Raw genomic sequence first — 12,862 nt, 5'->3', positions numbered from 1 at the left:
AACTTCCTTTTCTCGTGTCCCGGACTTTGCAGAAATGGTGAAAAAAATCTGCAGTCTATTCAAATATTTTATGTTCTGTATATTATTGTGATATGAAAAGAAATTCTTTGTAGCAATTTGTAGCTTACAATTAATAACCTGGAAGTTTTTACATTCACAGTATCTGTGATTTCGGTCAGATTTTCGATTCGATCATTTTGGAGGTGAACTTTTTTCCGATTAATACGATTTGGATCGGGAAAGTCTGGCAAAACAGTTGCTTGCACAGAAATGTTTTGTTTCTTACTGAACTTTGTAATACGACAAGATTTTCAGAGCAAACGTTGTTCTAAGCATAAACAAAAATTTAAATGAATTTTCGTCACTCCTTCCATATCACATTTGGATATTATAGGTGTAATCTGCAGAGATATGTAATCACCCCACAGAATAATCGGCAGAGTTGGGATCGGCTGTTCGATGAAGTTAAAAATTTATTTTCTCAAGTCTCAGCACGAATTCGCATTAGACCAAACATTGCGTCAATACACTGTTATCACTAATACGATTTGGGAAAGGCGTATGTATACACGGAGTGACGCAAATGGTCGGTCTAATGCGATTTCGTGCCGAGACTTTCGAAAAAAAGTGTTTCATTCCATTACATGGCCGATGCTCTATGCCACGTTGATTTTTCTGTAGTTAGACATATTTTTTTTTTTATACACCCCTGAAGATTTTACAAAATCAAAAGTGATTACAGGTGAAAGAAAGTCATTAGAATTTTTTTCTTCCTCGTAACAGGCTATACATTAGCGATAAGAATAAAAATATAAGATCAATCGCATTACAAATTTCAATAAAAAAGCATTTTCTGCATCGACATCTTTTTTCTTAAACTTAACGCAAAGGTTAATACGGGCACTAAAAATTCCTCGATAGTGTGGATATAACCGATATTTACCTAGAAATATTTATCGATAATCATATACCTGAACCGACTAATTGATCACTTACACTTAATTCAGTCTGTTCAATTGTTCTCGCTGATAACGTACCCGTGCTCTATGAATCGGGCGCATAAATGGCTGCTGCGTTTCTTATCAATTACCGATACAAATCGGTGGAAAAGGTATGTGCATAGTAATTTACAAGAGCAGGAATAATGGCCACAACGATCGACTTATCTTACCGCACTTGTCTATTCGTAATAAATTATATTTTCCTCCCCCCCGCGTTATACTGTCCGTGAAATTACGGCTATGTGCAGGTCTATGAATGATGCGAGCTCGTTATACTCGCTACTCTTGTTGGTGGAGTTGCACATTAACGTAGAGCGTAGAAAATAGTAGGTAGGTACAATAACTGCAGTTGTTATAAAGAGCCGACAAATTTAACGAGCTCGATGACTTTAAGACTCGACGATAATATGTCTGTGACCAATGTATAAAACATTCGCATAACGTAACTGCACTGCAACCTACCTTTCTTCTAGTGATAAAAATACTCGAGTACAAACGAATCGTTCAATTTTCACTCTCGTCATTCTCTGTCCATTTGCAATTGTACCATCCTGCCATGGCGCCTCTGAGACTGAGATCCTTACAGTCCTTCCGGCGAACGGTTTAGACTCTGTGGAAAGTTTCGTCCACGGTTATGTTATATACTTAGTCATCCGTGAAAGAGGTCTATCGTCAACACGATAATGCTCCCAACCACTGGACAAACTTTGCAGGAATCCTGTCATAACAGGTATTTGATGAGTGAATAAACCTTACGAAAGTAAAATCTATCTCACCTGTTTCAAAATTGTTATAAACAAATTCGTTTTAGGTACTTCCGCGTTCCTCCTTTTCTTACATGCTTTCAACGTATGTAGCAGAAGTATTCCCAACTCACTGAATAGGTATCTCAATCATTTTAATGCATATAATTTCTTTTTCACTTCTGGAGGTTAATTGAATACGTGGAGTTCATAAACCGAGAACATGTATGTAGGTTTAATCGGTACGATGTGCAGAGTTCGGGTATCATCCATTCATACATGTATCGACCTATTCGCCAGAATGTTGGCTACGTTACGTTTTCAATATTTTATGAATTGTCCTACACCGTGCGTCGTTTGGCAGTCCCAATTTCCAGTTGCCCCAGTTTTTTAAAAATTCATCCTGTTCCTGATGCGCCAAAGTATACTCGAACTATTTTTTACCTTGGAAATATTCACGCCCATTTACAAGGACATTCTTGACGTCGTCGCTGTCCACCTTAATGGCAGTATATCCTGTCGTCCTGGTATATTCAGAGAAATTGTTCAGTCGTCTTTGTACAGGTATATACATGCGTGCAAATGTATCGATCGTTTTGTGAAAAAGAGTAGCATATATTTTTTCCCGATGCGCAAAGGGCTACCAAGTCCTAGAACCTCTTTTTCGCGTTCTAAACTAGCTTTGGATACACGTGACGACGGCGGTTTGAGGTCAAAGAGCCATTATCCTTTTCATGGTTCGTGGATTGAGCGAGGTCAGGGTGTTGCGAATCATGCCATCATGGCCGCAGTGGGATCCACAAGGGGATTCTGCGTAGAAAACTGTCCACGCGGTGCGAGTATTGTTTGCATAATAAGAGCGAGTTGTTCCTGTGCAGCCATCCAGAAACTGTGGAGGCGGATTTTGACTCGTCGATTAACGCGAAACATTTAATGGCTTCGGGGTTGTTCTGCGCGCCGCGGCGCGAGTATTCTTCGCGATAAAGCTTATGAATATTAATCGGATAAAAAAAGGCTGGAATTGCGTTATACAAAAGCCGTGGAAGTTTTCACCCCCCGCAGTTTTTGACCCTCGCTTAACTCGTGATTCTCAATTCACTTGCTCATTCAATATATCGATCCTAGACCCGAACGGGTAGCGTATGTGTGTAGAATATGCATACACTCGCGTCTTCCTACGTGACCTTGTCTCCGGTGGCAACCTCGAACACAAAACGTCGAAGGCTTCGTTTAGCGCTCGCATTTAGAGTCTGCCCTATTCGAGCTGCAGAGACTGAAAGATAGAACTCGTATCACGTGAGAAAACGGCTCGTGCAGATCAAAGAGAACGGAAAGCTTGCGGATTGTACGGCGACACGTGTATCCTTGTAACAAAACTCGCTTTGACGTACGAATGCTGATGTCACGTCTGACCATTGGATCGTACATTTAATTAACTGGATGCAGAGAATCAAGGGGTCCAGCAGTTGTTGCAGTCAGTGATACGATTCCAGGATCACAGATATCGTGGAGTAAGTAACGTTAACGTGGCGAAACATCAGTGAAAAAATCATTATTGCGCAGTTTTGTAATGACTTTCAAGGAGTTGGCTTTTGTAAAATATGAGTATATCTTATTTATCATGGTTTACTAAATTTCGGACATTCCTAAAGGTGCGAAGTAACGATTTTTCGTCAACACGCGTCGTTACAGTAACGTCACTAAACTTCATCCTCAGGTTTTCTTCTGTGTTATTTGAATTCCAATTCAGGTAGATGGTCATTTTTTTTTTTTGCTTTAGATTCAACAACTTTTGCTAAATTTTGAATCGAAATTTCACTTTATAATCCCAAACTGAATACAAAATGAAATATATTACACAGAGGCAGAGAAAAGTTTTTGGACTATTTTGAAAGCTCCAAAATTGGATATCGTCCATCTTATACATATAAAACGTTTTTCCAGGCGTGTCACTTCTGCATGCTTCTCTCCCCTTCCCCTAGCCTTTCAACCCTGCAAATGAATTAGAACTACGCGTAAAACCGCCCACACGCCTGTGCCATGCTATACGCATGATCTCATGTATTATTCTCTGCATACCTCGGGTACTTGTACATTTACGTATACGAGGAAAAATTTTACCCGTAAATCTGTTCGGTGTGATTATCAGAAAATCTCTTCCGTTGTACGGTTTTTATTACTACCCGATTGCATCACCATTTTTTTTTTTTATCTCCTTCCGTGACAAGATCTTGTGCAGTAAATATGGCAGTTGCAAATTACTCGGTTGACATTTTTTGGCTTCCTTAAGTTTTCCAGCAGAGACAATTTTTTCTGTATCATTGTCGTTGGAGTTTGGCCGTATCCGGGTGCGGATGAAAACAGAAGTGTTGAGACGACAAAGCAACTTGGAGTGGGCGTTGCTTTCAACCGGCTAACAAACAACCCAGTCAAACAAGCCTTCAAACTACCGAACGCCCAAAGACCTCGTTTATAGACTGTAAAAATGACGAAGAATCTCCGAGCTTCGTTGTTGCTTCGTCGAGCTTAATCCTTTCTCTCAAATATCCGAATACTCGCCTCCATTAACTTGGTACTCACTCGGCCACCGCCAGACGAAATCGACCAGTTCTTTGTGTCTGCATAAGTAGAGGGGAAAAAAGTATAAAAAACTTTGTCGGCAACGATCCAACCAGTTTTCTTATTCAACATTCCGAGTTTTACATTCTGAGCACCAAATTCACTTGTTACACGCAATTCACGGTTCATTACGACTAGGCATCGTCATTGATGTCGGTCTGTCAATGAACTTCGTTCAAATGCATTCAAATACTTTTCCCTTGCTGGTTAACTGCGAAAGATTTCTTGATGAAACGTAGGAGGTCGTTAAAATCAGCAGAAATCTATGTTCCATTTAATTAAATCGAAATTCTCTAACAAACGTTGTATAGACGGGCGAATTAATCCTGAATGTATATGGTTCGATATACCCAATTCATACGATCTGGCGCCTACGGCGCTTGGAATTGTTTTCAACGAATATGAGACGGGGAAGAGTTCGAATGAGCAGAAATTCTCGCACACCTATGTATTTAATGAGAGCTTTGTGCAGGCGCATCGAGGCAAGCCCAATCCGCCTTGGCAAATAAATTTGGTGTAACCTTTCTCCAGGCTTTGTCGTCCTTAACTACCGCCGGCTACACGTTGCCTTAATTAATATCCGTGCCGTAACCATTGTTCGTAACTTACGCTTACTTCTGCTTCCCAAAATACCGAGACTCGCCTTCTCTTTCACCTCTGAACTTCACGGATCAGCTTTATTCACCCCTTGTTATTTAACCCAGGGTCACGAGCAAGTTGCCCAAACTTAGCCTTCAGAAGCTGAAGCGGTTTTATCCACGCCTGCATGATTAGCTACTGTAAATGGGCAATCCGGACATTGTTACGTTTTCGAAATTGATTACAGGTTTGCTTGGCTCGACGACAGTCTCTCTGTACGTTTGCGGATCGACATCGTTGCATGCTTGCTCGCGATTTGATAGAGCCGGTGACGTCGCGTGGCAAGATTCCTGGCGCCAGAAAGCTTCGGTAACAGACAGTATTTCACGGTTTAAATTAAACTCACTCGGATCATACCGATGCGTGATAAGTTTCTGGTCTCGGTTCACTAACCCGAGGCTCGAGCCTTCGATTCAAGTTTCGTCCCATTTACTGCCAATTCGATGGAACTCGCTTGCTCGTTTCCATCTGCATTCCCTCCTACTAGACATGACCGTTCGATGTTCACTAGGCGTGAGATCCTCGGTCAAGGGTTTCAGGATTGTCTTTCGCGTTCACGGTTCATGTCACAACCAACATCCCTCTGTGACCCTAATACTAATCTTCCTGCCGCGTAAAATCCTCTGATTAAACAACTTCGTCTCCGTAAATTTGTTAAAATTCATGAAGTGATAATTGGAAGGAATTATACGCAGTGTCTGACGACGTATTTCAAGGAAGTCGATTCCCTGACATGTATAAAAGATTGATATTATTTCTTCCTTGAACCTCGAATTTAGAAAGTATAGAACTTTATTTTCGCCTATTTTTCATCGGTATCTAATCATTTCACTTCATTGTTTATACAGCGTGTACCGTTCCTTAATGACACCTTTATTTTTTATATTCCATGCTCGTAGCCACTAACAATGGATATTTGTCAACCACGTATACAGAGCTTTACGAAACAGCTAATTTGGTGTTATTTTCAAATATTGGTAAGCGAATATCGTATCGACATCGCTCTTCGGTTGAAACGAGAATATGTTGCAGGACCGTCAAATTTCTTCATTTTTACGACACCCATCCCGGACAATCACCGCTTGTAAAATTTACCCATCCGTATCATGTATATGAGAGGGATGGAAATGGACGGCCATTCGTTCGAGCCATTGCTCGCGTTTTCTTTCTCTCGGCAAATTGAAAATCCATTCTTTCTCGGCCAACCGAAGGACGTAAGTGAAGGAAAACAATTGGAATTAGGTTTACCACACACGCCGAACACCTTCCGCCACACCTGACAAAAAATTTGGCAACAACTCGACTTCTGTAAGCTATCGTTATTCTTGGATAATGGAAAATTATTGAAGAAACCTGGCCTAGGAATCAACAATGGACGGCGAAAAAGCTTTCGACGAGTCGGGCTTTCACGTTTCGAGAACAATCTCACAACACACATTAGCAGTCGCCGACCACTTTTTAAGATTGAAGAAATTGCAGCGAAGCAGCCGAAAGCGAGCTTTTTCCTTGCGCATTTACTACGCATAACCGTATGTATAGGTAACGGGGTAGCGAATAGAGTTGAATATAAGTTGAGTTTAAAAACGATTTATAATATTCAACACGCAGTGGCTGAGCCTGTGCAGAAGAGTAAAGACCATTACTCAATGGCGAAACTTTGAATTATTAAACTCTATGTTCAGTCAATAAAAAATCTTGTTGAATCCCAAGGTTTTTTCTTCGCTCTGCGTTATAATTCAGCACCGATATTTTACGGTGTTCTGCACAGAGGTGAGATAAACACTTTTGGTCGTTTTATTCAGCCTAACCATAGAGTAACAGCTTTCAGTTAGCAACTATCACAAATAAAAATGTAATATATCTTAAAATGGCATTCGTGATAATTTTAAAGAGCAACGATATTGAATGAAAGTTTTTCGTTCAAAAAGTCCAAGAGCTTTCTCGCTAGTCGCAGGTGCATCAGTCTTTCGCGTAATCGTTTCGTATTTTATTATACTCCTTCGGTAGGCGCTTTTTAAGAGCTTATTGTACATATATCCTGTTTATTACGACAAGTTTGAAACAAGATTCTGAATCAGACGTAGGTAACCTACCTACGTATTTTCAGCTATCAAATGTAACGAGCATCGATCTTCTCGGATAATTTAGGCTTCACGCGAATGTTGAAAATGGTTTATGGACTACCGTAAAAGATTCCGAATGCTTTGACTAAATTTCTGAAATTTTCCCCTTCACGAACCAGATTCTGTATGCCAAGATACGTAGATTTCAGCTCGGAAATTTAACACGAAAACTGTGCCATGGTCACCCGCACTTAGCTGAGGCGCCTGGCAGCTCGAGTATTCGGTGAAATAAAATCTCGTTCCGTTTAATTGACGACATTCCCGAGTAAGATCTGCAGATGTATTTCCGCGAGTAAAGCTTTCAGGAAACCTGTGTAACCGACCCTCGCTGAATGACGGTGTCGAAAAATCATCGCCAACGCGGGTCGCGTGCCTCGATAGTCTCGGGCCCCAATCTGTCCATTGTATTAAAAAAGAGTAAGATAGACCCACTCCAATGAAGATAGTCGTTGAGACAAAGTGGAGTACTAATGTGTATATCGGCTCTCGGAGCAACAGCTACTTAGATTTTCACCCCGTGTCAAGGACAATCTGATATCGTCCTTTCTTTCAAAAAACTGAACTTCACTCTGCCGAATGCGTTTAAATCTCCCCATTCGTCGAGGGCTGTTCAAGACGGTAAGAGAGAAAGAGAGGGAGTATGGCAAAAAAGAGCTGATGTACCCGCAGCTTTCGGTGCAATGCGACTCGTTGTGTTGTAGGTATAAAACCTGCACGCTGTGCGCGCAATGATCATCTATAATTCATACGGCTATTAGGTGCTAATGAACCATGCAAGGCCAGCTCGAGCCTGCCGGGTGAATTTCGATGTAACGGGCAACGGGCGATGAGGAATGGGGAACGGGTCGGTGTGCCCCGGGAGACTGGAACTCGCAAGGGCGACACACGAGAGAGCCCGTGAGGCCCCCTGCGCGACATGTGACGCGATTTCTATACGTTTTACTCATCCAGCCCGTTCTACGCCCCCGCACCCCACGGTGGCACTGGCTTCTTTATTGATTGCTTAAAGGAATTGGCCGGCGCCGCCCGCGCCGCATTGGTCGATCGTCTGCCGTGTGACGTCACGGGTATACCTCCCTCGCTATTGATTTTCGTCGGGAACAACCCTCCCATTGGACACCCGTCCCGGAAAAATGACCCACTAGACCAGTCACGTGACGGTTCGTCGAGGGCGTGCATGCGCCGCGGCCATATTCCCATTTCTAAGTCGAAAGCTCGCTGATGATGGCGTAGCAGTCACTCGAAAGCTCGCATCCTGTCGCCGGGACACCGTTGTACAGTGTGGACATACAATAATGTCTGCGATTGTGGCTTCGTCCTGTTCAGTCGACGAAGCGTTTAATATATCGTGCTATTTGTGATTTTCGTATATACAGTGTGCTCGCAGGGAAATTATCACGCGTTGTTTTCCTAGGATTTTAACAACCTCTCGAAATTCACATCGGTGAGTGCCCTTGAGTTCGTCAAGTCAAGTCTTCGCTTCTAAATCTTTAGATCGATCGAGACCGACTATCGCAACTTTGACAAACATTGTTCCGAGCTCTCTTCTGCAGCGGATCAACCGTTTGTCTTTGAACTTTTTTTTACCCCGTTCTAATCAAGTAAGCTTTAGACTAATATTCATCCCTGTCACCATTCCGTGGTCACATACCGATGATATCGCAGGTACTTTTCGTCGCTGCTCGACGAACAGTTGAGACATCAGACGTGCAGCAAGCAAATACTTGTGTCCTCCCAAAGAAGATAATTTGATCGAAAATAATTCATCGTGGCAAATTCCAAATCGAATCAACAAAGGGAGGAAAAACTCTGGCTGAGTTTATAACTTTTTCATACTTCGTTGAATCTTGAAGTCGCGAATCGACACTTCTCTAAGACATTGAACGAGAAGTTTGGGCCGTTTCGAATCTACCTAAATAATTTCCCAAATAATCAAAATTGGGATTGTTACATCTCATTGTTAGTGGTAATTCGACTCTAGTCACTATGTTCTAATTCCAATTTGAGGCGTTATTTTTTATTTTCATTTACCTTCTTCACCCCTCGGCAAACAGACTCGAGGAACCGAATATTTGAAATTCGCAGAAATCGATAATTTCTTCGGTTGACACCGCGAAAAATTTGCGTCACCGTACTCACGACAAGCCCATGTAATTGTTTATCCTTGAGATGACGTCACTGTCGTAGCAGACGGCCGTGTGCACCCCCCACCCATCAGCCGAAACAACTCCATGGTTTGCTGGTTCAACCCTAATTCATTTCGCCCACATAAACGGGGCATACATAAATACTTTCAGAGTTCGCCCGAGGTTCAGTAAATCAATCGCAGTCATCGAATTAACTGACATTCACTCCTTTCTGCCGAAAGTATAACGAATGACGGAGTGCCGTAGTGCTTTAATTATTCCGCTTGATTGGCTCACGTCTGAGACTTGCCGTGGGGTAAACCAACCGCTATTAACAACGTCAAACTATTCTTACACTCTTCGGTTCAATCCAACACGACACACCCATAGTCGAGTTTCCTTCGCTTGCCCACGCGAAAATTACCAGCAATTTCACCATTAGCGTAGATCAATCCGAGAAATCGACCGTACATCCTGCGCCGTAATGTGAGTTAGCTTTAATCAGTTACATTTGGCTACCGAATTCGCACGCAACCATTTCAATCTTCGCACTGACGCAAGCTCGATAATACGCTCGCTGTCTTATTCTACACGAACTTGATGTATCCACAGCATTAACCCGCCGGTCTATTTCGTCGACTTTGGTCTTCACGGAAAATTGAATTCTACGAGGCGAGTGTAGAATGCAGTAAAAATTCACCGTTATGCGTGATCGTCGGCCTTCTACCCATAACGCGTAAAATCTTTTTATATTTAGGTCGGAAACGGAAAAATCAGCTATAGCATATGAAGAAATAGCGAATGTACAAAATTCAGCGACTCTGATCTTGTTGTCAATATCTCTTGGCGAGGACGGGAGGGTAAGATGACTCATCGCCGACCTCGGAGTATCTAGTTACCAAGCCAAGTTTTCCATTTCCTCCAGAAGATTGCTCTAGTGCTTAAGAACTGAGAGCTCAAACGCCGCGTGTGTGCTTACTACGTATATATATGTACCCAATACGTGACCAATCGAATTGTATCGTTTGGCGGGTGAAAGAGTGTACCAGCTTTTACGAAATGAAGGGAAATAAGTGAACGAAAAATAGTCGCAGATTATCCGTATCGGCTTTAAATGCGAATTCCACGCGGGAACGGGCTTCCCCGTGGATTGTGTAAGCAAGACACAGGGGGATCCCCGTAGAGACGCCGTTTCCTGGAGCTTTCCAATTTTGGCTGCACGCCAGTCTGAATCTACCAACATATCTCTGTATACAGGTCTTGGTCCGATGGGGAATGCAAGCGCGGTGTTTTGCGGTGAATTCGAATTTTAAATTAACCCATTATCGAAGAGAAGAGTGAACCAATGCAGATGCAGATGTTGATCCGTATTTTTTCATTCTTTTCCTTTTTTTTTTTTTGTTTCTACGGCAATATAATCCAGCTTGATAGCTTGTATATTTGCGAATTTGAGAGTCGATTGTTATTTGGATGTTCAACGTCGTCCAGAACATCCATGAAACATGTTTTATCGCAAACTTTTATACTCTATATATTATTAGGAATTTAGGGCGACAAGAGGGACGATCGCATCCATCAAGTTAATCACCTTTTGATAACTCTTCTTCGAATGTCTGTATATATACTCGTAAAATGTATAATATTTTTACGAAATATTACATGTCGTGGATAATGTTCTTCATTATCAAATAAAAATCATAAATTCTTGACGCCGTGGATATAACTTACGTACAGTTAAATTGGTTACTAATCAAGAAATCGTATAAAAATTGGTGATTCTGATCAATCTTTACTATCTTGGAATAATTATTATCTCGTTTCTTCGAACGGTATATCTCAAAGAATATAAGTATTACGCTTGAAAAAATAAGAAAATTTATATCATTTGTAATGGCCTGCAAACCTTGCTGAGATTCTTAAGTTGAATCGGGGCTCCGATTAAGACGCACCTATGTTTACGCAATCTTTTATTAAGATATTTCCTTCGCTGAGATCATTTTCTCAATTTGTTCAGAACGAATGCCAGCATGACTCTTAATTATCGTTTATATGGTATATAATTTGCATAAAATTCAACACGTTCCCGCGATAAGCAATCCCAAATCACAATTCGGTTCTAGTTATAATTATCCAAAAGAGCCGCTTATCTCCCGTGTCCAGTTTAATTTTACGCAGGCAATTATGCGGCTAAACGTTCATCAGAGGGGATGATTTTGTAATAACTGTTGGCTACGTGACTTTGATAGCCTAATGGCACCAGATGTCGCGTTACGTCTCTCGAGGGAGCAAGTCCCAAATAGAGTCTGAATTCATAACTCAGTATAAACTATAATATTTCAAAATTTATCGGTAATCTTGCTAATAATACTATAGAGCTTCGTTTCACTGTCACCTAGAATCGAATCATCGTCGAACATGATGTAGTTTAATTTCTTCCGGTCAGACTTTATTCGGATAAAATATAACAGAGCGCTTGAATCGTTAATGGCTCATCCTGAAATAATCTTGCAGATATTTACTTGTGCATGTCATAAACGAATCCATCGTAGTTTGTCGTTGATCTTCACGATCAAGCATAACTCGCATCCGAAGTTGTAGATTATTCACAAATTCATAAAAATGTTTCATTGTGTTTCAGAGATCCGTTTCACGATCACTGCATAGAAGGTAACTGAACAAGAGGCGGAAAATGTCGTCGGTGAAGGTGGCGGTGCGGGTGCGGCCCTTCAATAACCGTGAATTATCCCGAGAAGCTCAATGCATCATCGATATGGTCGGCAATACGACGTGTAAGTGTTATTACATTTATTCTATCATCGCTTGATCTGTCAATACATACCTGCCTCTCTGCAAAAACTTGATATTCATAGAGAAGAGAAATCGGTGGCGATTAGATGTCGCTAGAAATGTCTGGAAATCCCGATTCTCGTGAACGCCGCTATTTATCGGAGCCCTGGGATTCGCAATAATCGTGCGTCGTTGTCGATAATACCTTTCCGTTCTGACGTAATGTCATCGCTTCCGGCTATTCGACCATTCCTTCATATTTATCATTTGAATGGGACAGTGCAACACTTTGGCAATTTTAATAATTCTTCCATATATTCTAGGATTTTCTCACCACGTATTGTGTTAACGCTTTCAGTCACACATTTTTCAACTCAATATGTTGGCCTGAATTTTCTTACTCGAGGGTTTTGGGGTAGCTGATCGCGAATCTGAAGTCGGAATTTGATCATGTCTAAGTCGAAGATGGCAGATCCGATATGGCGGATGTAAAATAGAAAAAAGCATCAAAATTCGATCATTCTGACTGAATCTTGTTACTCGGGGGGTTTTGGGGTTATACGAAGTAACAGAGATCATTTGAAGTTTTAAATAAACTGTGATAAGGCTAGGACATGGAAATTTTTTAGGTGGGACGCTGAGCATCCTATTGTGACTGAAAGGGTTAATGATAAACTGTAGAAAAAAAGGAGCTTTCTCATTGAAAGCTCCGCGTGATATACATACCTGTGTAGTAATATATTCAGCTCGTCGATAAACTCTAATTCCTGTAGATCTCAAGTCCTATTCGTTTCTTGTCGTTTTCCTTATCATTATCGTCGAAG

At 41.4% G+C, this 12,862-nt stretch overlaps 1 protein-coding gene across 18 annotated transcripts in view; it reads left to right on the top strand.

The window, feature by feature from the left end:
* unc-104 (kinesin family member unc-104) overlaps positions 1-12,862 on the top strand; it is a 44,659-nt gene that overhangs the window by 10,271 nt on the left and 21,526 nt on the right. For 12 of the 18 annotated variants that reach the window (XM_069137328.1, XM_069137343.1, XM_069137337.1 and 9 more), the window contains exons 1-2: positions 8,359-8,569; positions 11,890-12,040. In XM_069137328.1, coding sequence (XP_068993429.1) covers positions 11,941-12,040 — 100 coding nt within the window. In that variant the 5' untranslated portion in view covers positions 8,359-8,569; positions 11,890-11,940. Of the gene's footprint in view, positions 1-8,357; positions 8,570-11,889; positions 12,041-12,862 lie in introns of those variants that run through there. The other 6 variants (XM_046608771.2, XM_046608770.2, XM_046608764.2 and 3 more) reach the window with 4 other exon arrangements.

This window comes from Neodiprion pinetum, chromosome 1 (assembly GCF_021155775.2).
Source record: "Neodiprion pinetum isolate iyNeoPine1 chromosome 1, iyNeoPine1.2, whole genome shotgun sequence".
NCBI lineage: Eukaryota > Metazoa > Arthropoda > Insecta > Hymenoptera > Diprionidae > Neodiprion > Neodiprion pinetum.
The sequence above is the reverse complement of the archived record's forward strand: the minus strand, read 5'-3'. Positions and strand labels throughout refer to the sequence as shown.